Here is a 25,726-nt window from a genome sequence, read left to right on the forward strand (position 1 = left end):
AGCCCGGCCAATCACAGCCCCGCACACTGCGTGCCCACTAGCCAGCCTGACCAATCACAGGCCCGTCCGCCGTTTCGGCCAATCGCAGCCCCGCACACTGCGTGCCCGCCTGCCGGCCCGGCCAATCAAAGCCTCGAGCACTGCGCTCCCCCGCCCCTATACGGAGTCGTCTGCTTGGCCGAGGGCGAGAGGTCTCGTGACCAATGCCAGGCGCGCGCAGGAGCCGTGCCGCCTGATTGGCCGGTTGTGGCGGCCGCGCGCAGGAGCCGTGCCGCCTGATTGGCCGGTTGTGTTTGAACTGGCAGCAAGTTCGCTGATGGAGAAAAGAGTGTCGCACCGTAAAAGATTTCTGGTTTTTAGATGAGTGTCATTTGTAAATGACACTAATTCTTACACTGACTCCAGTATACAGTCTACTATACAGTATACTGGCCTTCACTGTAGTGATGACTAATATGAAAATTTCAACGTTGCGTTGATCTGGAACCGTTTCATCTGGAGCCACCTGTTGAAATTAAGATTCCTCTACAAAGGTTTACAGAGATATGAAATGCCCAGCCTGTCCTTAAAGTGGAAAATGATGAGTTATTTATAGTCTTCAATGGTTTTTCAAATAGACAAAGCAAATTAGACCATTACTTGAAGTATAATTTTAGTGTTACATGTGTTTTTCCCTTTCTTAATTTTAGTCAAATGTTTTGCAAGTTCAATTGTAGCTTTGACAGAAAATACTTCTATTACTCTGCCGGCCCATATATCCAAAATGCAAATAAAAACTTCTTTGTTGTTACTACACAGATGGGCCTAGTCAACACAAAGCCTAACTCATACCTCATTCTCTCTCTCTTTGCCCCATCTCAGAACACATGTGAAAAGAGCTACAGAATTTTTTTCGATAATACATTTTTGTTGTACTTCCCATCTCTTTTATGTTCTCCATATGTAGGGATCAGGTGTTAGTGCTCTACGATCCTAAACATTGTATTTCGTACTTGTTTGAGTCCATTAGTTGGACTCAATGATCTTATCCAGTCTAAATGATTTTGTGATTCTCTGCTGGTTTTAATATAAAGATGTTCAGTTTTCACATGAATACAAAGAGTGATATTTAAAGAAATCTGTATGTGTGTGTGAGGTCTATGAAGTAATTTTATTGAGGTCTGTTTATTTTCAGTTTTGGGCTCACTGGGTATTATGTGCTGTTTTCCCAATGGAAACTGTGACAATATGTTTGAAGTGAGATTTCAATACAAAATACTGAATCTGCTGAAAAAATGCACGAAGTGCTACTTCTCTTCTTGCGGAAATCTAGGCAAAATACCCTTTGAGTCGCGTTCCTGCGTGTGAGCCCTGGGCAGCTGTGACCAAGCTTTTCCCATGCCTGCTCCTCAGGAAGAACAGCGTTTCTGGCAGCGGTGACACGGGTGACACACGGCGCTGCCCGTGGCAATTCGTGTTTCGGTCCCTGAGGCGGGTTTGGCTCCCGGGGCCTTCCCGCGGCCGGAGCCGGGCCCGGCGCTTCCGCTGCGCGGCAGCAGGGGGCGCTGCGCGCTCGCGAGCGGCGGGGCGGGGCGGGGCTGGCGGGGCGGGGCGGGGCTGGCGGGGCGGGGCGGGCGGGGCGGGGCGGGGCTGGCGGGGCGGGGCTGGCGGGGCGGGGCGGGGCTGGCGGGGCGGGGCGGGGCTGGCGGGGCGGGGCGGGGCGGGGCGCGCTCGGCCGGGCCCGGCGGTGCCGCGGCTCCGTAACGGGAACTCGCGACTCTCCGCCGTTCCATCCTCTGATAGATGGCTCTGAAGTGACACCCGAGGCTGGCATTTAGAGCCAGGAGACTAGTTAAATCCTCTGTGCGTGAAAACAGACAGACAGCATCTTGGGGAAATACAGATTAACTGAGCAGTACTGACTGGATGCTCTAGGAAGAGGGGACCTTGTGCCCCTTGTTATTCCACAGCTCCCTGGATGAGATTGGCTCTAGTCCCTCAGAGAAACATATTGACAAAAAGAAGGAAGGTCGGTGATGGAAGGGTGGGAATTGTGTCCATCATCCCAATGGGTTGTGTAGGTGCTTTAAAAGGAATTTTTTTTTTCAAAGTGGAGATCTTCAAATGTACAGTTAATCTCCATGAAATCCTGTGTAAGTGGTCTTTACCAAGTGAAGTGGCTTGCCAATACAGTTCGTTTCATCTGTTGACAGTTAGAGAATTGAACTTCTTTATTACGATGCTGTAAAACTGTGTTTTTTAACTTTTTAGAAGATCAACCATGATTACAGTTTGCTGTATAATTTTACACTGAGAAGCCTGATGTTATTAGAACTTATTTTCTACTACTGGTTGTATTCTCCATTTAGCATACTTAACACAACTCCCGCTTTTGCTTTTTGTAGTCTGTTGGGACATCATTAATGTTAAAACATGAAAACCTTGTGACTAAAGTATGAGGGAAACCATTTATACTCGATTTAAATTGAGACGAAATAATACATTTGCACCAACTGGGGATAGTTTCAAAGGGTAGGATGCCTGAATTCCAGGAAATCTGCCTATGACTCAGTTAATATAGCATTGTGACATCAGAGTAGGCTATTGTGAAGTCAGTGATGTCATTTTCCCCCCCTCTCTCTCTTGTTCAGATCTCAGTTGTTTTCTTGGGAGGTTAATTGAGATGAAGTGATATAAAATGCCTCTGAGAGCTGTGGACTAATGCAGCAAAAGTGTTTATTGTGTCTGAATCACTTCTCCATATCTGAAAAATTCATTGACTCATGCCATGTATTTTCTAGTTTTAGGAGATTTGGTTTAATTGCAGCTTTTGATGAGCTTGGAAGTAGTAGCAGTTGGGCGTGCATATCTAGCCCACACACTCTGAGAAAACCTGCACGCACCATTTGCTGAGCATATTGCCCACTAAGACCTCTGGATATCACAGTGAGATTCTAAAGAATCATGCAGATACTGTTATTCAAGAACCTTCATGTTGTTACTAAACTGCAGTTCCCTATTTAATGGAGCATGGACTTGCTCCCTTTTCAGGAGACCAAGAAATTTGTTTTAACCAGTTGTCAAAATTATGGTTAGGCTGAACATTAGGAACTAGGAATTTGTTTGATTGGGTTGTATTTAGTGTGCCGCTGTGCATCCTTGAAGTCATGGAGGAGAAGGGAGTCTGCATACGACACAAGGACTAGGGATCATTTTGCCACGCGTGCAGCTGGAGTCTGCAATTGCTGGGCAGCCTGGGCAGTGCTGAGAGCCTGCAGCCCGCGGCTCTGCTGGCACTGCTGTCTGACACAAGCGTGCGGTGTGTGCTGAGAAGGTTGGTCCCACGCCTGTCATCCTCCCTTCAGTGCTAATGGCTATGTACCCAGGCAGTAATGAAAAACTAATTTGGTTTCAAATCCATTGCTGTTTTTTCTTGTGGCCACTGAAGTCAAGAGTGAGGCAAGTGAATTTGGGAAGGCAAAACTGCCCCTTTTGTTATTGATGAAAGCTTAAGCTAGAGTAAGTAGAAGTCATTGATATGCAATGATTTCTTTTTCCCTACCCTCCCTCTAGGAGGGAAGTAAATAGTGCTGCTGCTAAAAAAAAAAAAAAAAAAGGAAGTAAAAAAGCTGCTACTTTCTTTATGTGCAAACACTTCCCCCCCCCTTTTCATTATACTTACTCTCCATTTGAGAAAAGAGGAGGATATTTCATGGTGAACAGCAATCCGTTGCTATGTTTTAAGGCAGTACCGTTTTATACAGTTTTGACCTTGCAAAATAACTAAATTCCTGGTACCCACAGCTCCTCCTGATTGTAGAAGGGGATTTACAGTTGCTCAATGCTACACAAAATCAGAATGCTAGGTAGCGTTTCCATTTAGCGTGAGTGTTACTGATAGGATATATATTTAATAGGAAGGATGTCCTCATCAACTTGATCTTTTGAAATAAAACACAGTGTTTCTTTGATGTTCTTTTGAACCTTAGCATTTAATATTTTCTGCATACTGCATCAATGAAAAAGTAATTCTTTAAATACCTGCTATAAAATCACTGAATCTCCAGAAAAGAATGTTCTGTTTTCTGCATAAAAGTTCCTATGAGGCAAATGAAGGCCCAGTGCAAAGTAGAGCTCTATGTACTGGAGAACAAAAGCAAAACAAAGGTGGATAGTTGTCAAAAGGGTGTGGCTGACATCTTCACGGATATTCTGAAGACGTTGGTACTCAGGATAGCTTTGTAGAATTTACCTTGAAGAATAGCTTGTCTTGGCAGCTATGGACAGCTTATGAAAGTTGATGACTATCATCACTGCTCAAGAGCAGAAATCCTAACTTATGTCTGAGCAGGACGATGAAGTAAAGAGAGTCACCTAGGTTTGCTTTTGATTTGATTTTGCTTTTTTCTTTGGTTGGTTGCTTTTGGTTTTGTATGTTTGAGGGTTTTTTTAATAGCCAGAGTAAGTAGAAGTTCAGCAGGTGAGTAAATGAATGATAGTTGAGGAGTTTATGAAGAAGAACTCTTGGGCTGTGTGTTGTCCTTTACTCCTATGGGAAAAAAACTAGTATGTGATAGGAAGAAACTTGTGTAAAACATGGTACTTTAGAAGGCTTTTTGGACCACTATAGAAACTTTCTTCATTCGTGAAATATTTTTGTTTCATCATCTTTGTGGCCCTTTGTAGGACTCTTTGCAGTAGGTCTCTGTCTCTCCTGTACTGGGGAGACCAAAACTAGACAAAGCACCCCAGGTGTGGCTTCAGCAGTGATGAGTAGAGGGTCAGGATCACCTCCCTCAACCTGCTGATAATGCTCTTCCTAATGCATCCTCCTCCATCTGCATTTGTGTGCAGCCTGCTGCCTCCAGGACATCCCGGTCCTTTCCTGCAAAGCAGCTTCCTGTTGTAACCAGGCATGGCCAAAGGAGCAATAATTAGCACTGACTCCATGATTCCAAGGCCGAGCAATCACTTTATTATACTGTACTTAATGAGAAACCCATCACCCTTACAGGCAGTCCCACACAGGTGGACCCAATTGGTCCTTGGATCCAAACACCATCACCAGCGGCCAGTCAAGGAATCACCCTTTGGTAAACAAATCTCCCTAACACATTCCACATGCTCACAACAACGGGGGCAGCAAGTGAAGATAAGAATTGTTTCTCATTCCTTTCCCAGGACTGGGCCTGGGAAAGCTGTGCCCTCTGTGGCCAGGGAGCTGCTGCCACAGCTTCCTAGCTGGGTGGCCTCCAGCATAAATTGATATATGTATTACGTAAGTAATTTTCTTTCTGCTTCATAGGTCTGTTGTTAGAATGATGTTTAAAATGGTTTTTAGCAGGTTATTTTCTACTGTTGTGGTGGTAAAATGAATTGTAATAGACTTTTCAATATAGTTGTGATGACTTCTGAAATTTTACCAATTCTTTTGGAACATAATGATTTGCAAGCCTGGCTCAAGTGAAGAATTTTTGAGGACATAGTGAGTTAGATTACAAGGGTTTTTTAACCTGTGCTAATTAGATTAAAGTTCCTAGCTTGTTAAATAAGTGTACTGATTTGGATGGAAGATGAAGTAATGTGCATGTAGCCCTCTACCATGTTGATAAGTTGATGCAAAAATATTTTCTGTCATCACTGGATCTGAGACAAGTACAAAACTTATTTCCTTGGTGTATCAGTGTATCATACTAGACATTCCTGAGGAAAATTACATTAAGTATTTCTAAAGTATGTTCTGCATATAATTGACTATATTTTATTTATTTGAGGGTGATGGTGTTCTGAAACATAATTTAGTATATCTAAATTGTCTGGTGCTAGCTGTGTTATGATGGATTAGAAAGTCCAACAAACCCAATAGCTGCTTTGGTGACAGCTTTTTTCCTATGAATTTTCCACAGGTCAACAGAAATTGAGGTAATAGAGACTTCCAGTTTAACTCTCACACTGATATGTTCAGTGCTACCTCTAGCCATTAAAGTATTTATTTTCTGTAATTCATGCTTTTAAACTGTTTCTGAGAGTGTGTTGTGAATTTTGTCTTGCTGCCCAGGTAAACAAGTGTATGGATTATATCTCTTTCCCTCCCTTTTAAGAGCAGGAAATATAAAATCCCCAAAAAGCCCACTAGACTGCATCTCCATAATGGAGATGCAATATAAGGGAATTTGTAGGGATGTTTTTGATAAAAGTTTTTTATGGTTTTATCACCATTAAAAGTTAGGATGAATCCCCGTAACTATAATCGTGTATCAAAATGCAACATTACAGCAATTCCTGGTAACTGCTTTGGTTCATGAAAGAAAAATACCACTTTATGTAGGTTTGCTCCCAGTGGCACATGATTTATGCTTATCCTCATTCTGTGTTGACATGATCTGGAGTGACTTCTATGGCACTTGAGACCACCTTTTCCAAGGTTGCATAGTGTCATTTGGTCAGATGACTGAAATCATTAAGTTAATAGTGATTTATACTACTACTACAACTGCATCCTCTCTGAAAGATATCCCTTTATCTGCTGAAGGAAAGCAGCTGAACATAAATTCTCATCTGTTATCACTAAAGGGAAAGCAGGTTAGCTTACATCATCATGGCCTTTCAGTGGGCTAGAAATGTATAGCCATTTGAAGGATACTCAAATCCTTTTAAAATTGCTCAATATTTGTCAGAAGTCATCATCTCACACTGCCGTTTTACTGTTAAGGGAGATGGGTAAGAAAATTCTGTATTCAAAGGCAAAGAGGAGGCTTTTCATGCTCACTGAATCAATGCTTTCTGCCTAGCTGAAAATGGAACCTAAATCAGGTGCCTGTGTTGCTGCTTATAAATTGAGATTCTTCTAGTAGTTTCACTTCAAAAAATGTTGGTGTCCTATCCTCCTTCAACCTCTTGGCCACTCCAAAGAAGTGAGCTACAAGAGGTATGTTGGTACCTAGCTTGTATGATTAATTCAGTTCTACACCCATATCAAATCAGTAACTAGCAAAGAAGGGTCCAAGGAGAACTGAGTCTGGAGTTTTCAGTGAGTGACAGTGTCCAGATTGGACTGAATCCAGCTGGTATTTAAATGGAGAAGCACTGGTAGCATGTCACAAGAGTGTAAGCACAACATTTATTCAAGGAATATTTCATTAAACTGGAAGGTAATGGAAGCTACAGTGTATAGTTCTTCCATTACAAAAAGTACTAGATTGCTTTGATGATTTATTACTGGGGAGAAATCATGGCTTCATGTTTTTTCCAAGACACAGAATGAAAGTGAGGTGACATTTTAAAGCTACACAGATTGCATTGATATGAACTTCAGAGTTTTTGCTGAGTACTATCCTTCTGTACTTGTTTCTGATCTTGTTAGATAAAACATATCAGAGGAAAGATTTGACTTTCAAATTTGCAACATCCACGCTACAGTGCAGAAAATTTGTAGTGTAGCTGCTGTGTGCTGCCTTTAAAGATAAAATTCAATGCAGTAAAAATAACTTCCTGGTTAGGGGACCAAGATAGTGTTGCTGCAGAATGAGAAGTGGTTTCAATTTTTGTCATGAGAAGTGTATGCTGAAGCATGTAACATGGCCATGTCAAATCTCATCCCAGCTACAGGAGTTCTCAGTTGAGTATTTTACATTTGCTGATTTCAATTTAGATATGTATTCTCTGCAGAGGTGCTAAATACAGAGTAGAAATTGTCAGTCTGGTAGGACTGATGGGCTCTTGAGTAATTTCTGTCACTGAAATGGCAAAAAGAGATGAATCTGCTGCTGCCAGTATGGGGGCTGCTGAGTTTTACAGGATGGAGCAGCTGTATGTAAAGATGCTTTTCAGCCACTCTTAAGGTAGCTGTGAAAATAGTACTATTAATACATGTTGGAAAACCAGTGAGGTTTTAATAGAAGTAAATATGCTTCTCCAGCCTGTGGGCTGCCGGTCCCATTTGGGAAGACATCTACAATAACCTGACATCTTGTTTAGCACTGATAAAGCTAGAGAGTCCAATTAAAATATTTCAAGAAGACATCCCCATACAAGACTACACTGATTGTCTGCTAATGTGTATTGAATTTTAGCTAAATACAGCCCCGGGTGCTGTGCTGGAAAGCAGGAAAGCTTGCTTTTCAAGCTCTTAATTCCTTTTATATTGATTTGCCTGCTAATGATATAACCTTCTACTCTAATTAACTGACATCTGCATTAGGCTGAATAAGAGCCCCCTGCTTGAAGCTGTCCACTTGTTTGTTTTATGAAATATGTCCTTCTGTTATATTTTACCCAGATTAGGTCAGTCTGTGCAAAATAGACCATCTAAAGGATTGACTTTCCTTTTAAATACCTTGTAAAACAAGTTTATCTTTCTGCTGTCTCCATTTCTGCCTGTTTTTCCAGGGCGTGTGTTGCTGGGAAGCCTATCCAGAGCTGGTTCACTGACTGGGTGCTTTTCTAAACCTTCCTTCCCCATGGACTACTAGCTCCTTTGGCTGATTTGAGGCTGCCAAGAAAGGTGTAAATTGAGATAAAGATGGGATATGAAGACCTGAGGATAATGGGCCATTTTGTATGGTTTAGGTTAAGAAACAACTGAGATGTAAGGGATTTAAATCAAGCTAAAAGCATTGCTAGGTTGGAATAGGCAATCTGCTTATGAATCTCTGTTGTCAAAATTAAATTAGTTCTTAGTTTGGGAAATTTTGATATCAACATATGAAAAAAGTAAAACACATGTTTTTTTAGATCACTTAATAAATTAAAGACACTACTTTGGAGAAAGGTCATCACGAGCAGCTGTTTGGGTTCATTATGTGTGCTGTTGCCACATATGTGTTTGCCCATTTTTTCTTTAGGAGAAGATTGGGAGTCTCAGGAAAAATTATGTGAAGTCAGGATTCTTTCACATTTTTATCTTTGTAGAAGCTTCAAACCCAGTGCAGGTGCTGCAGGAAACTGCTTTCTTGCTTTCTCTTGTTGTAGGGACTGGAGCATCTCTCTTATGATATCTGAGAAAGAAAAATTAAAACAGGGAGTTAGACTCAGTCTTGGAAATATCTTAACATAGGCAACTGGAATCTGAATTGAAAAGTTCATGCTTGAAAATCTGAATTAAATACAGACTCGGGTAGCTACCTGAGCAATACTATGCTATTGTGAGTAATAGCAGGACTCCTGGTGACATCTGTTAACCGAAATCAGTCAAAAACAAATGAAAAATAGACTAGTAAATCAATCAACTCATCATCTTGTCCGTCTCGTTACCATTTCATTGTGTCTGATTTACCGGGTGGAAGATGTAATTCAGTGATGCTTAAGAAAGACGGGCCAGCCTTGAGCTCTTAGTGTTAGCATTTCATAGTTTTATTCATACTATGTAGGCCATAGTAGTCCCTTGTAGAGGGACTACTATGTCCTACATAGTATGAATAAAACAGCTCAGATATTACTCCAAATATTTTAGTAAATTGCTTCATGCCAAGTCATGGTCTTTCTCTCAGAGCCTTTCTGTGTTCCAAATGTATAGAAAACTGACATTTTCACTGTCATTTGTAGTTCTGTATTAGTTCCATTCACACTGTGATTTGTATTTGTATATGAAAAATGAAGTGTTCCGTGCACAACAGAACTTCTGTTGTGATACCTCTGCAGCTCCTAGTTGGGAGTAGCATAGCAATTGGTTGTGTAGTGTATTGGTGGAACTGGATTCCTTGCGTGTTAAAATTTTTGCACAATAATGGATTGAAATTGAGAAAAAAAGATGGGAAATATCTTAGCTGGTTTCTGGTAGAACCATCATAACACATCACATACTCTGATTTGAAATGATGGGTGTGAGATCCAAAGAGCTTGTGGCTGGAAGAATTAGCTGCTAATCTCACATTTCTACAGAAAGACTGAGCAATTCCTGTTTTGTAGCCCTGAAAACATAATGGAGCCCTGGGGATCGTTGTCAAAACAAGCTGCTCAGAGCCACTAGCACTTAGCAAAATTGACTTCAGTTAATCAAAAGATTCTTTTGGGTGGGGGGGGAGGAAGAAGCTGGTGATTTGGAAAGCTGGAGAACAAGTAACTGTGCAGATGTTTAAAGATATTCCAGTTTCTTGTGGTGAAGCTCAGTGACCTATAATATCCGTATCTAATGGGCAAACTTATATTGAAGATAAAGTCATTTAAGTACTAGACTGGTGGGGGGAGAAAAGGTGCAAGGGAGGAGAGTACAATGGCACTTTGCTCAGCTTGTATGGACATAGAGGCATTGACCACAACTCTCTGGTTCCATCCATCCAGCCAATTCCTTATCCACCAATTTGTCCACCCTTCAAACCTCTTTTTCTTTAATTTGGAGATAAGGATGTCATGTGATTTACTAATCAATTCTGATTCAGCCATATTATCAGTTGGACATTTCTCAGTCTTTTTACAGTTATCTCTGTATATAAATAATCTTCTCTTGTGCTCTCAGGCTCACTAGCAATTCTTCTTGCAAAGTGCTTCTAGAGGGTCCAGTCCATACTGCTTAGCTCTTCAAGCATCTCATGATGCGAACTCTGTGATTCTGGCCATACAGTAGAGCAAAGGCAAAGATTATTTTCTCTACATAAGGGTAAGTGATTGGAGTGTTGCTTAATAAATTTTGTCATCTGATGGGGGGAGGAACAGCTGAATCACATACCTTACAAGAAAATAGGTGGGACCAATGGGAAGAAAGATGAGCCAAAAATCACACAATTATTTTGTGCTAGCTTAATGTCTGCTTGTTCTGCCCAAAGGTAAAGACATAGTTATCAGAGCCATTTATCAGGTATACCATTTTAGTATAAACTTGTTTTAAAAAGGGTAGAGCCCCTTTGTCATTTTAATTAGACAGTAACCCATTGATTCCAAGCGGGCCTTCATTTTCTAATTATTTAGTATGTAATCTCATTAAACATCTTCTAGTGGACAGGATTGCTCTAAAAGCTTTAGTTCCAGAGCTCTAATATTAGGCTTTTGGCATTCATCCCTGTGTGTGAAAAGCAGTCCGTTTGTTTACCAGGAATTTAGATTCCCATTACTGGCGGAATTAGCAACGAGCTATTAGTCTGATTCAAGCACTTAACAATTGCTGATCATCTCCTCCTAGCTTGGGGATAATGGAGGTGATCAGCTGTAAATGGAAAGTATGTGTGGCCATTTTCATGGAGGCACTTGGAGAAAGTGCAGCATCCCCTGACCTCTGCTGACCCTGGGGTTTGCAAGAAACCCAAACACCAAGTCGCTTCCTGGAGGAGAGCTAATCGCCTATCAGAAGAGCTTCCATTAGAGACTAACCAAGCTCAGGCTCAACTGACCCTGCCTCAAATGAAAAAAGGTTCAGCCGCAAAGTCCCTGGAGTAGAAGTGATTAGCCTCTGATTGTATTTACCAGGATCTGTTTCAGTGGGGGCGGCTGCTGTGGAATAGCTGCGAGTTGTGACTCCATAGCAGTGGGGAACTATCCTGTGGAGCTCAGCAGTGCTGATTGGCTTTCTCTTTCTCCACGGTTGTCCCCAAAAGCTTTGCGTGGTATGTGGACGCCTCAAAGATTGCTTTGACAATTCTCCTTTTTATTCTGTGTAGTTTATTGTGTGAAGTTGCCTATCATTTTGGCAAATGGAGTGATTTTTAGGATGTACTGAAAAAGATATTTTCATTCCTTATAGATGCTGAACCTGTAGCCCTTTCCTATCAATTGAAAGTTACCTTTTATTGTCAGCTGATTTTGAGAGGTGTGCCTGAGACCTGTAGCCAGGAATCACTGTTTGAAACCAAAAGTGCTTTAGCTTTTTGTCATCTGCAATAACATATTGTTCCCCCTTCTAAAAGGAAAACTGCAGCCACTTGATGCTTACTAGAACATAGACATTTCTTGGAGGCAATGGGAATTATTTGAATGAGGCAAGGACACTATTTTTGGACTTGCAAAATCAAGGTTTATCTGTGGCATCATTTTGCTTACGACCTCGGGCAAGAAATGTGAATTGGTTCTCCCGCTTGTCACAAGAAATCACTTATCTATCAGTTAGCTGAGCTCACTGCTGGAGGACTATATGAATGCCCTTTGTAAATGCTACAAAGAACCTAAGGCTCTGTCAGAGTTCTAGAAGCCACAGCTGAAGTACCTGACAGTGAATGATATCTGTAAAAGTTAAGATTGTTTTGTAAGAGATTCTAACTCCGTTCTTAACATTTCTGTTCCATAATGTCTCCAGCAGTGGAGATAAGGAGTGTAGCTTCTATGAAATAGAAAAGAAGGCAGGAGGCTTCTAGAGTTGCAAGATAAATTTTATTAGTCAGACCTCACATTATTTTACTCTTTAAAAAATAATCTGCATTACAGTAATTAGAAGGTTCCCTCCTCCTGTATGCTTGCTCATTTTTAAGACTGTCTGGATAGAGAATTTTTATTGGATTAATTTTGTGTTTTGTGGATAATCTTTTGTGAGACCATAGGTGCTCACAGGATGTTGTTTTCCACTTTTTGGCAAGAGAAGCTGAAGTGGGGTTCTTAATTGCCCTGTAGTATGATTAGTAAGCTGTTCTGAATGGGTTTAGGAAATGTGCCAGTCTTGGAACATTGATGGTGCTGACAGAACTGAATTGATAGTGATACTGGCATGACAATTCTAGCAGCAGTTAAGTTGTGCATGGATACATACTGTATAGTTGAAAACCTGTGATATATGGAGACCAGGTGTTAGAAAAGTCTAAGTGAAAATGGGTTTGTACTCACAACAGTGTGAGTACCTGTGAATGAAGGTGTAGTTAGAAGTGAATTTTTCTTGCAGTTATTGATGAACAAGCTAAGAGGCAGCTGTGTATATAAAGGTGCATGAAAAAAGGACACATGACACTTGGAAAAAAAACCCCAACAAACTGACATGTTTTGTTTCAATTTCAGTCTAGAGTATGATTTGTCCAAGTGTCAAGCATTTTCCTATACAATCCAGGATATGACAGAAGACTGCAGTTGTATCCTCTTAGTAGGAACTTAGTGCCCTAAACATAAACAAGAAATTGCTAATCCCTTTTTCCATATCAATCTGTTTTACAGCACTAAATTTGGGAAAGAGGAAAGATCACAGCACAGATGAGTGGGAGACCAATGCAGTACATTGTGTACCAGTGTGTGTGGTACAGATCACTCAGAAATCTACTCCGTTATTCTCACAAGTATTCTCTCTGTTGTGTGGAATAGTGAAACAAATAAGATTTTCTTCTTCCCTGTCACTCTCCATTAACTTCTAGAGATGACAGATGCTATTACGTTACAGTCAAGAATCTTGATACATTTCTAAGTCCCACAATATGGAGGATCGCCTAATGTACTTACTATATTAGGGTTACATGGACTCTATATTTATTAACTAAAGGTGGCAAACATGTGGAAACAGTGCTGTCTCTTGCTCCAAATAGCCATATTTCAGCAGGTAAGGAGAAATATCAGCATTAGTACACCTGTGTATTAAGAAAACATATTCATTCCTACTGTGTGTAAATAATACATTGTTTCTCTGTGTGACAGAGGAGATGATGCTGCTGCTGCATGCATGTTTTCTTCTCTCTACCTGCCTAGGAAATAAACAGAAGTCTGGAATTGGAAATGAAAATATTACCACTGCAGTAGGATAATTACTTTGATACACATGACGGTGTAAGATTCTGTAATAAGGTGTCTGACAGTGATGTCCTTTCTTCGCAACAGATAAAACACAGGATAAAAAGAAATACTCAGCTACCCTGCCTCTGTTCAGGATTATAATCTTGTTTGGATGTGTATAGCATTGTTCAGATCTGTTGCCTCTCTCTGAGTATGAGCAATGGGCTTGACATGTATGCATGGAGGAGCTGTTTTGAGCTGAGTTTCTGGCTATTTGAAAATGTTGGCTGGCTGGTGAGGCAACTCTTGCATACAATTGATTGTAGACTGTTAACCTGTGCTCAGAAATCAATATTCATTTAACACCACATTTTAACAGACAAACGCAGTACAAACTAACAGCAGTTACACAGTGCACACATTTATATTCAGAATAAACAGGTTATGAGACGGTACTTGGCAGAAGAGGAAGATGGGGCGAGTGGCTGGAAGGTGACAATGGTAACTTGAATATGTGGACAGATACAAGGAGATTCTTGCAACTATATGTCCCAGAGTTTGTGATCAATGCGCCTTCAAAGAGCCAAATGTATTCTCTAAGGGTTACAGAGATGATCTGTCCTGAGGCCAGGCATCATCTTTTGTTGGATAAGCCTAAATCTACTGGAGTTGAGCAGCATTCATCTTGAAAAACAACAAAACCCAAGTGTGTTGCTAGCTGCGATAATGGATTATGTGTATGTTGAAAGAACAACAGAATGGAGCATAAACTCCAGTATAGTGTTCTTGATCTGGACTGGTATTTTTCATATACTTAAAAGAATGGATTTGAAAAGGGAACTGAAAGTAATCCAGAGATGGTGTTTACTGAGGACTTCACATCTATATTTATTAAGCTTTACTTGCAACCCACCCTGAAGCACAGGCTTCTAGTCTTTAGGATTATATGCTCTATGCCTTCATAGGCTTGAGAAATAGATATCAACAAAACTCATTAAGTGCAACAAGTCCAAGTGCAAGGTCCCACATCTGGTTTGGGGCAACTCTCAATATCAGTACAGAGTGGGGGAGTGAAATGGATTGAGAGTAGCCCTGCAGCAAAGGACTTAGATACATGGCTAGATGGAAAACTAGACGTGATTCGGTAAAATGCACTTGCAGCCCAGAAAGCCATCCTGCAGCCTGGGCTACATAAAAAGAAGCATGGCCAGCAGGCTGAGAGGCGATTCTTCCCCTCTACCCCAGCCCACCTCCCCACCTGGAGTTCAGCATTCCAACTCTGGGGCGCCCAGTACGTGACAGACATGGGCCTCTTCAAGCAGGTTCAGATGAGGCCATGAAAATTACAAGAGGGCTAGAACTCCCCTCCTATGAAGAAAGGCCAAGACAGTTGATGTGGTTTGGCCTGGAGAAGAGAATGCCCTGTGGAGATCTTGTTGTGCCTTTTCAATACATCAGGGGGATGATAAGCACTGAGACTTTTTTTTCAGGATCTCTAGGGACAGGATGTGGAACAACATTTTTATACCAAAAGAGGGTATGTTTAGATTGACTATTAGGAAAAAATTATTCCCTGTGAGGGTGGTGATGCACTGGCATAGATTGTCCAGAGAAGCTGTGCTTGCCCCATCCCTTCAAGTGTTCAAGGCCACGTTGAATGGGGTTTGCAGCAACCTGGTCTAGTGGAAGGCAGTCCCTGCCCGTGGCATGGGGGTTGAAGCCAAATGATTTTTTAAGGTCCCTTCAAACCCAAACCATTCAATGATTGTATGCCTGAGGAGGAGCTTCAGATGGTGGGGCGGTCGGAGACACTGTCAGATCATCCCTACCGTCAGAAACCAAACTCTGCACAAATTCTGAAAGAAATCAGACCTTTGATTTAACCTATTAAGCTGGAAGATTAACCTGTTACTTGGAATGTGTACACAGCAGAAGCAATGGTGAGAACTGTACCTGCAGAGCTCAGTGCAAACTGACAGGGGGAAAGCAGGGTGCAAGTATGTGGGAGGTTTCCAGTGACTGCCGTTCTGCGTTAGGGCCATTCCTCTTGTCTGCAAGCCTTCTGTTTCCCAAAGGTAAATCTGTATTGGGACATGCCTGGATGTAGAATAATATTAATAATATGGAAAGGAAAGATTCCTTTTATACCCAATTAATGTGGGCTAAGCAACAGGGGCAGGAACAGAGCCAGAGAAGGCCAGGAAGTAACAGCTCCAGAAAATACAGAGGAGGCCATAGGCATACTGCTCTGTTTGGAGCTGTCTCGTTGTGTCTTCCCTTCAGCCACCTAGGAAATAAAAAAGAGGGATGAATCCCAGTTAGACACATTTATGCTCAAACTTCTGGCTGCAGAACCTCTGGTTCTGAGCACTAGTGTGAGACTATTGTAACTCCTGTGGCCAGACATACAGCCTCCTATTTTTGCTTGTCTGTGGAAGGACTAACTTAAGGCAGAGTAGTCCAGTGTTCTGCATGCACATGGCATTCCTTGGTTTGATGTCCAAAGTCACATATTTCCAGATCCAAGGTTTTTCAACTACTGTCTCTAGGCTACTTGACTTACTACCTTGTGAAGGCAACAAAGCATTGCGTACCTGGGACATTGCCGAAGAGAGAGATGTGCTGGCACTGTCTCCTTGGAAGCTTAGGGAAGATGAATAAAATAAGTCTTCCTGTCTTTCTAGAGCTGCCTGCTTCAGGTGCATTTGAGACCAAATGGTATTTTCTGCAAACAGAAGTAAAGTAAGAGTCTTACTGTGCTTTTCTTGTGCACACCTTGGAGTCTAGTGAGCAGAAGTCTAGAGAAGCTATTTTTGGAAAGGCACTCACAGGCTGTGTGGTCTTGATTTAGAAAATACATATTCTCTGTTTTCTGAATGGCCTGTCAGTTTGTGAGTTTACTTGTGACATTGAGCAGACTGCAAAAACAGTTTGAACTGTACTTGAAGACTTTTGGGGCCCCTCTGCAAATTTCCCAACTCTGTATTTTGTAAGGGGCAGGTTTGTAGTATCTCAGATGAGATGATTAAATTGTAGATGTGTCTGTAGTGCTGGGTGTAAGGCTTTTATATACTGTGGGAGGCAGGTTTAAGTATTAATCATTTATGTAATGATGCTGTTTTCTTTTATATCCTTTTAAAGCTTTTACAAACATAAAATATTTAAATCTCATTGAAGTATGTTGCTAAAACACTAGGGAAATAGAAGAAATACAGATTTAGGGTTGCATATAACAGGACTTTTGCAACTGCTATGCTGAATCTAGTAACAGGCTGCATCAGAAGCTACTTATCTTGACTGAGTAAATGAGGGGTGAGTACAGAAACAGGATAAGGAGGGGAATCCTGATCCCATAATCCTGGTGCACAAATGTGGTTACTCAGCAACCTATGGATACAGCATGTCTCATCTCCCCTTGGTGATGTTTTTGCAGTGCCCTTCATTTGAATGATGTTTGGAAATAGCTTCAAGGGTGTTCGAGGTGAACAGAAATGTTGCCAGAAGATACAGAAACAGTTCTTAGAGCAGATCCAGGCTGGTCCCACAGGTTGCAGAGGAGATCATGGATCATTGCAGAACATAGAACTATACACAAGAGCAATGCAACACAGAATCTTGAAACCACAGGATTTAAATTGCTCTCTGCTGAGCTGTTTCTCTGTGATGTGATTGATGCTTACCAAGGCATTTGTTGCTCTCAAACATGCCGAGTATCTGGTCACACTTCTCCTTCTGGTTGCCACTGTTCTCACATGTACACCACAAGGAAACCTCCACGCTGGAGTTACTGACATAGTTGGGTGTCATGGGTGTGCCTGTCCCAAAACCCCAGATGAAAGAAGCATTATGAATCATGTTATACTGAAGGAAATGCTGCCCCGGAGGCAGAAGCCTTCCACTGTGATAAGTGTGTTACCCGGGCAATGTCAGGCTTGATGAACCTACCTGAAGTCTGCTGAGCTGTGAGAAAGTGTTGAGATTGCTACCCCTGACACAGGCACTCTGAGATGTATTGAGAACTGAAGCTGGTGCAAGCATTAAACTGTGATGTGTACACAGCAGACGTATTGGTGAGAACTGTACCTGCAGAGCTCAGTGCAAATTGATGGGGGGAAAGCAATGTAATGGTGCAAGCATTAAACTGTGAAGGATTTTTGTTTTAGGATGTGAAGGACTTGCGTGGACTCAGCTGACATATGGCAGCAAAAGGTACTCTTGCTTCTTGGGTAACTGGCAACACTGTGTAGGCAGGTGTCTTTTGACAAACAAATACTGTACACCTGTAGTATGCCATTCAGGCAGTGTTCATGTAGCTCAAAACTAGCAGAGCCATCTGGAAAAATTGAAGGTATAGTCTAGATTTACAGCTTCTGAGGTACTGCTGCTCTTTACATCCTCTTTTGAGCTACTCTGAAAATGTTTTAGTAGGTTGGTAGATAGTAAATAGTTAAAACTAAAGACGACCTTCCTTCTAACAGCTGGTAGTGCTTTGTTCTGGCTGCCTCTGAGAACACAGTGCAACGCTAACAAGCCATCAGGAATCTAAAAGTCAGGCAGCGATGGAATGCTGTATTTAATCACTGCTGTGATGGGATGTAACTCCAGCATTAGGAATGACAATGACTTAGTTCAACAAGCCCACGGTGTGCTGTTGCTGAGGTACTTGGAGTGCTTCGAACCAGCTGATGATGCAGAGATGCCTACAGAAATCTCAGGCAAGGATGGGGCAAAGTACAGCAAAAAAATGCCATGGAAGAACTCTCTTTGGACTGCATTTACCTCTGAGGCAAGGGAGAGCACTAGCATCCATCATCAGTAAGGCACATTCACCAGTATACTGAGTGCTACCTCCTGCAGGAGACCAGAATGGTCCTTCACAGCATCAGAGAGTGCCTGCAAGCTTGTGGCCTGAAAGCATCTACCCTGTATCTTCCTGTGGATATCACTTACCAATCATCCCCATGTAAGCCTGCAGGCATGCAGCATGGTTGTGCAGAGAGCAGCCATCTGGAGATATGTCTACAGGTTGACAATTTTGTTGGAAGTCAGCCAGTCGGGATCTGTAGGAAGGAAAATGAGACCATCAGTTTCAATGTTGTTCTCTTGGATAACATCCTCTGCTGCCTGACCTACTTGCAGATATGGTCTTCTAAGCAGGAGTCCAGAAGCCAGAGGCAATTCGGTTTGGTGTTATACTGGAAAGAACAATCAGGAACAATAGTTTTACGGCGTCTTTCTCCACAAAATTCATCTTGACATGGACAGAACAGGATCCTTTTGGTGAAATCCTCAGGAACTTTCTCAAAGAAATTCCTTAGCCCTCTGTGGCACTTGCGCCGGTCACACACATCCTCACTTGCTGCTCCCTTGGTGCAGATGGAGGCATAGTCTGTGCGCAGACGAAAACACTTCTTGCTCAGATTACAGATGTGTGTTGCTCTCAAACATGGATTTGTTGCATCTCCTGCTAACTGTGAGCCTATAGAGCCACAAGAAACACAAAAACAATGAAGCAAGTCTCCAGAAGAGATTTGGTATGGAAGCATGAGCACTCCTCTCTTGATGGTCAGATTTGAAAAATTAAAAACAACAAAGCAAACCAGTCCTTCTATGTGCCTGCCATATGACACCATGATTATACCAGTTACAAGAGAGTATTTTTTATACTAGGGTTCATAGTAGGGCGCTTGTTTTGGAATATGGATCATTGTGGGTTATTACCGATTTCATGGGCCTGCATCTGTGGCTTTATTTATGCATGGTAGGAGTGACAAATTTAGGCAAGTACCTAGAGCAGGCATTCCTCTGATTAAAGAGGCCATTACCCCAAATTGTTCTTAATAATCTTCAACCCATGAAAAGATAAGAGAGGGAAGCATTATATCATGTAACCATTACAATTCTTACCTGATACCAGAGCTGCCAGTTTATTATAATCTGTCTTCCAGTGTTCTTCATTTGCTGAATTCTCATAGGGAGAGGTCTCCAAATTGAGATAACCTAGGCAAGATACAAGATATTTAATGCAGTAGGAGATGGGAGAAATGCTTTATGACCAGATTTGTTTGTTTGTTTGCTTATTCTTAAATGGATATTCTTCTTATTTATGCCTGGTTCTTTCCTCAGGCTGGATTTCAGAAATGCTCTGTCTCACTCAAAGCCAAATGCCAAGAATGGTTCTTCTGGAAATGCAAAGCTATTACTGTATAAAACCCTCATTACATTTTGTCCAGCTGGAATTGGGTCTATCTAGTGATTTGGATTTTTCAGCTTCAGTAAGTGTCAGGAGCTGAGCAGCACAGGCAGGCTCTAGTGGGAGGTCAAGTAGAAGCATCCCACAAAAGAAAGCAGCAGAACACTTAGGGATGCTATGGCAATATGTGTCATAATCACACGTGTTTTCAGTGATGGATAGACAGGACCATTTTTAGGTATTTTTCACAGCACTAAATCTAACTATCTCAGTGTAGCTATCAGGTTTGCTGGTATATTTGAAGGGCTGGTCCCATACTAGATCAGTTTTTTCTGCTCGTCAGAGTAGTAATGAATTCCCTTTACTAGGAGATATGGTTCCAGAGCAATTACCTACAGCACTGAGAAGTGGACATTGACAGTTGTTTTCACCTAGGGAGCGGGGGTAAGCCTTACTAGTACCTTGTGAATTTATATTACTTCATCTCACCATCTGTCATGCTGGAGTGAACGGTCCAGAAAATGCGTAAGCAGTGCTCCTGTCTCTTCATGCGCCGGTGGCACTTGCAGTGCAGCAAAGAGCTGTTCCCAAGGTCAAGCTCTGCATTCAGACATCTGAGCCTGCTATCATGATCCAGTGAAAGGAGGCGAGTCTTGGCCAGGGCGCAGTTTTCCAGGGTCCTGTATGTGGCATTGCAGGTGGAGTCAGAGAGACATAGCTGCTCTGCCATGACACAGTCACTGCTGGGCAGAGCCATGAGGTCTCCTGATCAAGTAGAGAAAAGAGTGTTAGGGCCCCAGTCAAAATGAATGCCACACAAGCATCTTGTAATTGTTCTGCAGGGATTCTGTCTTCAACAAGGACTTCTTGCAAGAAACAGAACTTGTTGGGATCTTTCATGTGCAGTCTTTAAGGGACAAGAGCTGTCTCTATTTAGAAAAACAAAAGGATGAGTATAAATGAAAGAGGGAACAAAAGGTTAAATAAAAGCCTCCATAATAATTTTGTTCATCTTGGCAGGGATCAGGGATTGCTCTGTATTTTGGGGACTAGTAAATGCCTGTGAAAACTTGGGGTTGCTGAGGCCTGCTTTGAAGAGCTCTTCTATCTGGGCACGAAAACCACAGTGCAATAACCACATGGTAACACCACACTATGTACTGTGAGTACTGCTGCAATTACTAAAGTATATGCTGGTCATTAAGAGATGTAGCGAGAAAACCATTTGTAGGGTATAGAAAACAACTATTTTAATGAGCCTGAAGACTTAAGAATACGTATTCTTTGCACAATAAAATGAATCCTTAACAAAGGATGCAAGTAGCTTCATATGGAAGGGCTGATATGCAGTCAATTAAAGTACATAGAGCCCAGTCCCTAAAATCCCTGCCAAAAATGCAGATGAAGGCTTGGTCCATAAGAACCTCATGAAGTTCAACCAGTCCAAGTGCAGATGCTGCACCTGGGTCAGGGCAATCCCAGACCCAAGTCCAGACTGGGAGATGAATTGAGAGCAGCCTTCTAGAGGAGCACTTGGGGATTCTCAGGGGTGAGCTGGTCATGTGCACTTGCAGCCCAAAAAGCAAATATGTCCTGAGCTGCATCAAAATCAGCATGGCCAGCAGATCGAGAGAGTAGATTCTGGACCCCACCTGCAGTGCTGCATCCAGCCCTGGGGCCCTCAGCACAGGAAGGACATTAACCTGTTAGCATGGATCCAGAGGAGGCCCAAAGATGCTCTGAGGGCTGGAGCACCTCCCGCTATGAGACAGATTGAGAGAGTGGGTGTTATTCAGCCTGAAGAAGGCTGCAGGGAGACCTCCACTGGATCCCCTTTCAGTACTTAAAGGGGACTTTTAAAAGAGGAGGGATAGCAACTTTTTATACAGGCAGATAGTGATAGGACAAGGGGGAACAGTTTTAAAATAAAAAGACAAGATTTAGATTAGATGTTAGGAGAAGAAGTTTTTTAGTCAAAGGGTGGTAAGGGCCTGGGACAGGTTGCCCCGAGCAGCTGTGGCTGCCCCATCCCTGGAAGTGTCCAAGGCCAGGTAGGAGGAGACTTGGGGCAACCTGGTCTAGTGGAAGGCGTCCCTGTCCATGGCAGGGGGGGTAGACCAAGATGATCTTTAGGGTTCCTTCCTGCTCAAGTCTTTCTATAATTTTATGATTATGTTGTTGTGGGTAGATGAATTCAGTCTGCAATCTTTCTTCATTTCTGCAGTATATGAATCTATGTTTATAGTACAATTACAATGAAGTCTTGAAACAAGACAGTTTCCTAATAAAATTTATAGGCTGGTATGTTTCTTCCCTTCAGGTCAATATTCCTTGGCTGGCTTTTGGAAGTGACTGTGCTGAGCCTTACATCTACCTTTAGTGTTCTTTGGGTACATCATGTTACCTATCATTCTCTTGTTCAGCAGGTGCAGTAATACTATTTCAGTCTGCCATCACTATAAATTAGGAGGAAATCTTGGTACAACTCACATTGCCCAGACTACCATCTTCCCCATGTAATTTGTTCCTCCACTTACTCATTTTTGCTAGCTGCATCATTTTATTTGCTGCAAGCAATAGAATGCCAGCCTGCTTCTCAAAGTTTCTACTTTCCCTACAGCTCAGTAGTATTATCTAGGTACCTCTGTCCCACTTGTACAAGTTTCTTTGTTCTTCCAGCAACTTACTGTACTTTGTAATTCATCTGGTTCTTACATAGAGACTTGATTTTTTCAAACTCCCTGAAAAATCTCTAATCAGGAATCCTTTGTATCCAGCACAGTGGGTTCTGGTGAAGGTGCTCTAAACCTCAACTTTAAAACATTCCTCCTCTAAACACATCATTTACTGTCTGTGCATTGTTATAAGCCCTGAAGTTTGGCAAGCTGTTTAATTTTTTTTTTATTTTGTCTTAGTAGTCCAGTAACAATGTGAAAGAATGGGAAAGCTAATTCTTTCCTAGATCTGTGGTCTAGGTTGCAGAACATGCTGAAGATGTATGTGTATTGGAATCCCATCTGTAGTTTAAAAAAGAAGTTAAAAGGTAATAACCAATTAACACATGATGATTATTTATACCTTAGAAAAAAATTGATAGGTAATACAATACACCTTTATTCTCCCTTTTCAATGTCCTGTCATATAAATATGTCTATCTTGTTTCCCCTGTTGCACCATGCCATTTAAAGAGATGACAATTACAGAAGGGAACCTTTCCTTTATTAGTTACCAAAGAAGCGTTGGCATTTGGACATGGCAAATTGTGGGAAATCTTTTGCAATCTTTGGCCGCCAGTGGCTACTGCAGCATAAGCGCAGCAGCCCATCTTTTAGCAGTCAAAAAGTTGCAGCTTTTTCTGAGTGCAAAGCACCCCTAGACAGAAACTAGGAATGCATCAGAGCAGTTTCTAATTTCCTTATTCCTAGTCGCATCAACCCTGACGACTGAACAAGAGTTGAACTGGGTAAAGGAATAATTTCAATCCTCAGCTCTTGTCATTTGGAGGCAGAGTAGAACAATCAACTGCATCTCTGCAGGAGTTCCTTGGATTGGTCTTCGCAAACCGAGCCTAGTCTCGGAAAACCAGGGGCCTTAAGCATTTCAGAGGGCGAATGAATGGGGGATAGGTATCAAAAACTGCTCTGGGCGAACCCAGCGAGAGCGCGGCGCAGCCGGGACCAGCTCAGGCGAATGAGTCTCCGCATTGTGCCTATCCGGCCGCGTTCAGGGATCGGCTCCCGGCATCTCCTCTCGCCTTCTGACGCCTTGCCTCCAGGGCAGACGGTCCCCTCCCCAGAGCGTCCCTCCAGTTTGACCGCAACCACACCAGAGGTCCCCCGTTTCGGGCCAAAGCAACAGCCGCCTTTCCTCTGAATCGCGAATTCTTCCCCGCCGCCGGCGCGCGGGGCAGCTGGAGCCGGTGGCCGGGAGAGCCGCGCAGCTTTTGGGAGCGCCGCGTTCTGGACGCGCTCCGCGCCCGCCCGGCATCGGGGGAGCAGCGGTCAGCCCGGCGACCGCGACCCCGGCGTCGCCCCTGCAACCCGCGGCGGGACCGGCGTGCGAGCGATGCCGCTGTCTGCCCGCCGGGAGAGGGACGGGGTCGTGCTGCCCTGCCCAGCCCGCCCCGCGCCCCGGGCGCTGTTACCGGCTCGGGAGAGAAGCAGCCCCAGGAGCAGCGCCGGCCCCATGCTGGCGGTCAGTGGCTCCGAGCGCCGGGGCTGCAGCTCGCATGCTGCGCGGCCCCGCCTCGGCGCTGCTGAGCCCGGCCCGCCCCGTCGAGGTGCGGGCAGCGAGCACCGCCCCCGGCCCGACCCACCGCGGGCCCGCGGCCCGCCCGTGGCGGCCGCAGCGGGCGGAGGGGCCGGGCGGTCGGCGGGCTGGAGCGAGTTGGGGCGAGTGACGGGAGTCATCCAGCGGCCGCTGTACCCGGGGCGATCGGGAAGCCGCTGCGCCCTCGGCCGGGCGGTGTGGGGATGCTTCAAAAGGGGCGTTTTGGAAGGGGCTGCGCAAGGGGTTTGTTTATTAGGATTACAAAGAAGAAGTTGACAATGGCCAGACAAAATCCTGTGTTTGAATAGAATTTATGCATCATGTATGAAGTGTATGAATATGCAACGGGCTATTGTTCTTAAGAGTTAATCCTTTGTTAGCAGGGGTCCTTTTTCGGGCTCGTGATGCCCAGAAAAAGGTACCTGGACGTCTGTAACTCTTTGTTTTTATTGACTCATATTGTCCTAATTCAATTTGTCCAAATTGTTATTACTCTAATTGTGTTACTATTTTTATAACCATTTTATTACTATTAAACTTTTAAAATTTTAAAAAACAAGTGATTGGCGTTTTTCACATTGATTGATAGCATACTTCAGTACTGAGACCAGAGCTGTGATTGCACACCCTCGGGGGCCTATTTGGGTAAAGGACAGTAAGTCTCCAACTTAGGAGAGTCTCCTTCACTCTGGAGGGATTGTTCTTGGAGGATACAGAGGCAGACTGGCTTTTGAATAGATTCCCCAAATGATTCTTTGGTCTGTGGATGGGATGACTGAGCTTGTGGCTTCTTTTTGGCTTTGTTGTGAAGGCTCTTATTTCAGTTTCTTACCTGGTGCTGGCTCTGCCTTGATTGAGCTGTGTGTCTGCAGCCACACTAAAGATGGCATTTCTGAGAGCCCATATGGCATTTAGGCAGCATCCTAAAATCAAATTAACCAGTGCGGAAAAGTTACAGTCCAACACATGCACATCAAACATTAGTATATGAAAATGGGGCAAATGTTTTAGTAAGTCTGTTGTTTGCATAAATAGAGAGACCTACCCCATCTGCCTGAAAACCCCAGCAGAAAGGGTAATAACTGTCCAGATACATTAAGTATTCAATGTACATGAATATCTAATTCACTGGTGCCCTCCTCTTCTTGAGTTTTTAGGAAAGATTAGTCCTCCTGCTTACTGCAAGGAACTGGTGTGAGAATTCTTCTGCGTGGAATTTACTGTATATCACCATATTAAAGCAAGTAGCAGTTCCCGTGATACACTAGACATTTCATCCTGACATCCATGACTACCACAGCCAGTGAAAAGTGGGTTTTACCGAGGATGTATTTTGTTTGCTGTAGGTATTGAATTACTTAGTTGTACCTTATTTTTAATAGCGTTAATCTTACGAAGATTACAGCATGCTGGTGCTCCTGTTGCTTTTTTTCAGGATTTGACCACTACAACCGTTCTTCGGTCAAAACCAGAGCATGTTACTGGGAAGTGCAAAGGATGCTGAGTCTTGACCATTTGTTGGGAGTACTATCAGAGAACTACTGGGGGAGGTAGCACAGAGGAGGGCTGAGCAAACACTTCTATGCCTGGGCTAATATTTACAGCACCACACTCTGCTCTTTACAGGGCTAGAGACAGACAGCAGACATTCACAGCTAATAGTAACACCTGTGCACT

The 25,726-nt window shown here is 43.0% G+C and overlaps 1 protein-coding gene across 1 annotated transcript; it reads right to left on the reverse strand.

Annotated features, from left to right (window-relative positions):
* Window positions 1-13,992: 13,992 nt before the first annotated feature.
* On the reverse strand, window positions 13,993-24,036 carry GFRA3 (GDNF family receptor alpha 3). The gene is made up of 8 exons (XM_063169141.1): window positions 23,925-24,036; window positions 20,270-20,545; window positions 19,495-19,587; window positions 18,721-19,066; window positions 18,538-18,647; window positions 17,268-17,402; window positions 16,182-16,312; window positions 13,993-15,874 (listed from the first exon to the last, which is right to left on the reverse strand). The coding sequence occupies exons 1-8, from the start codon at window positions 23,965-23,967 to the stop codon at window positions 15,740-15,742; spliced, it is 1,269 nt and encodes a 422-aa protein (XP_063025211.1). The 5' UTR covers window positions 23,968-24,036; the 3' UTR covers window positions 13,993-15,739.
* Window positions 24,037-25,726: the final 1,690 nt, after the last annotated feature.

The sequence above is a fragment of the Melospiza melodia genome, chromosome 14 (assembly GCF_035770615.1).
Source record: "Melospiza melodia melodia isolate bMelMel2 chromosome 14, bMelMel2.pri, whole genome shotgun sequence".
NCBI classification, from domain to species: Eukaryota; Metazoa; Chordata; class Aves; order Passeriformes; family Passerellidae; genus Melospiza; species Melospiza melodia.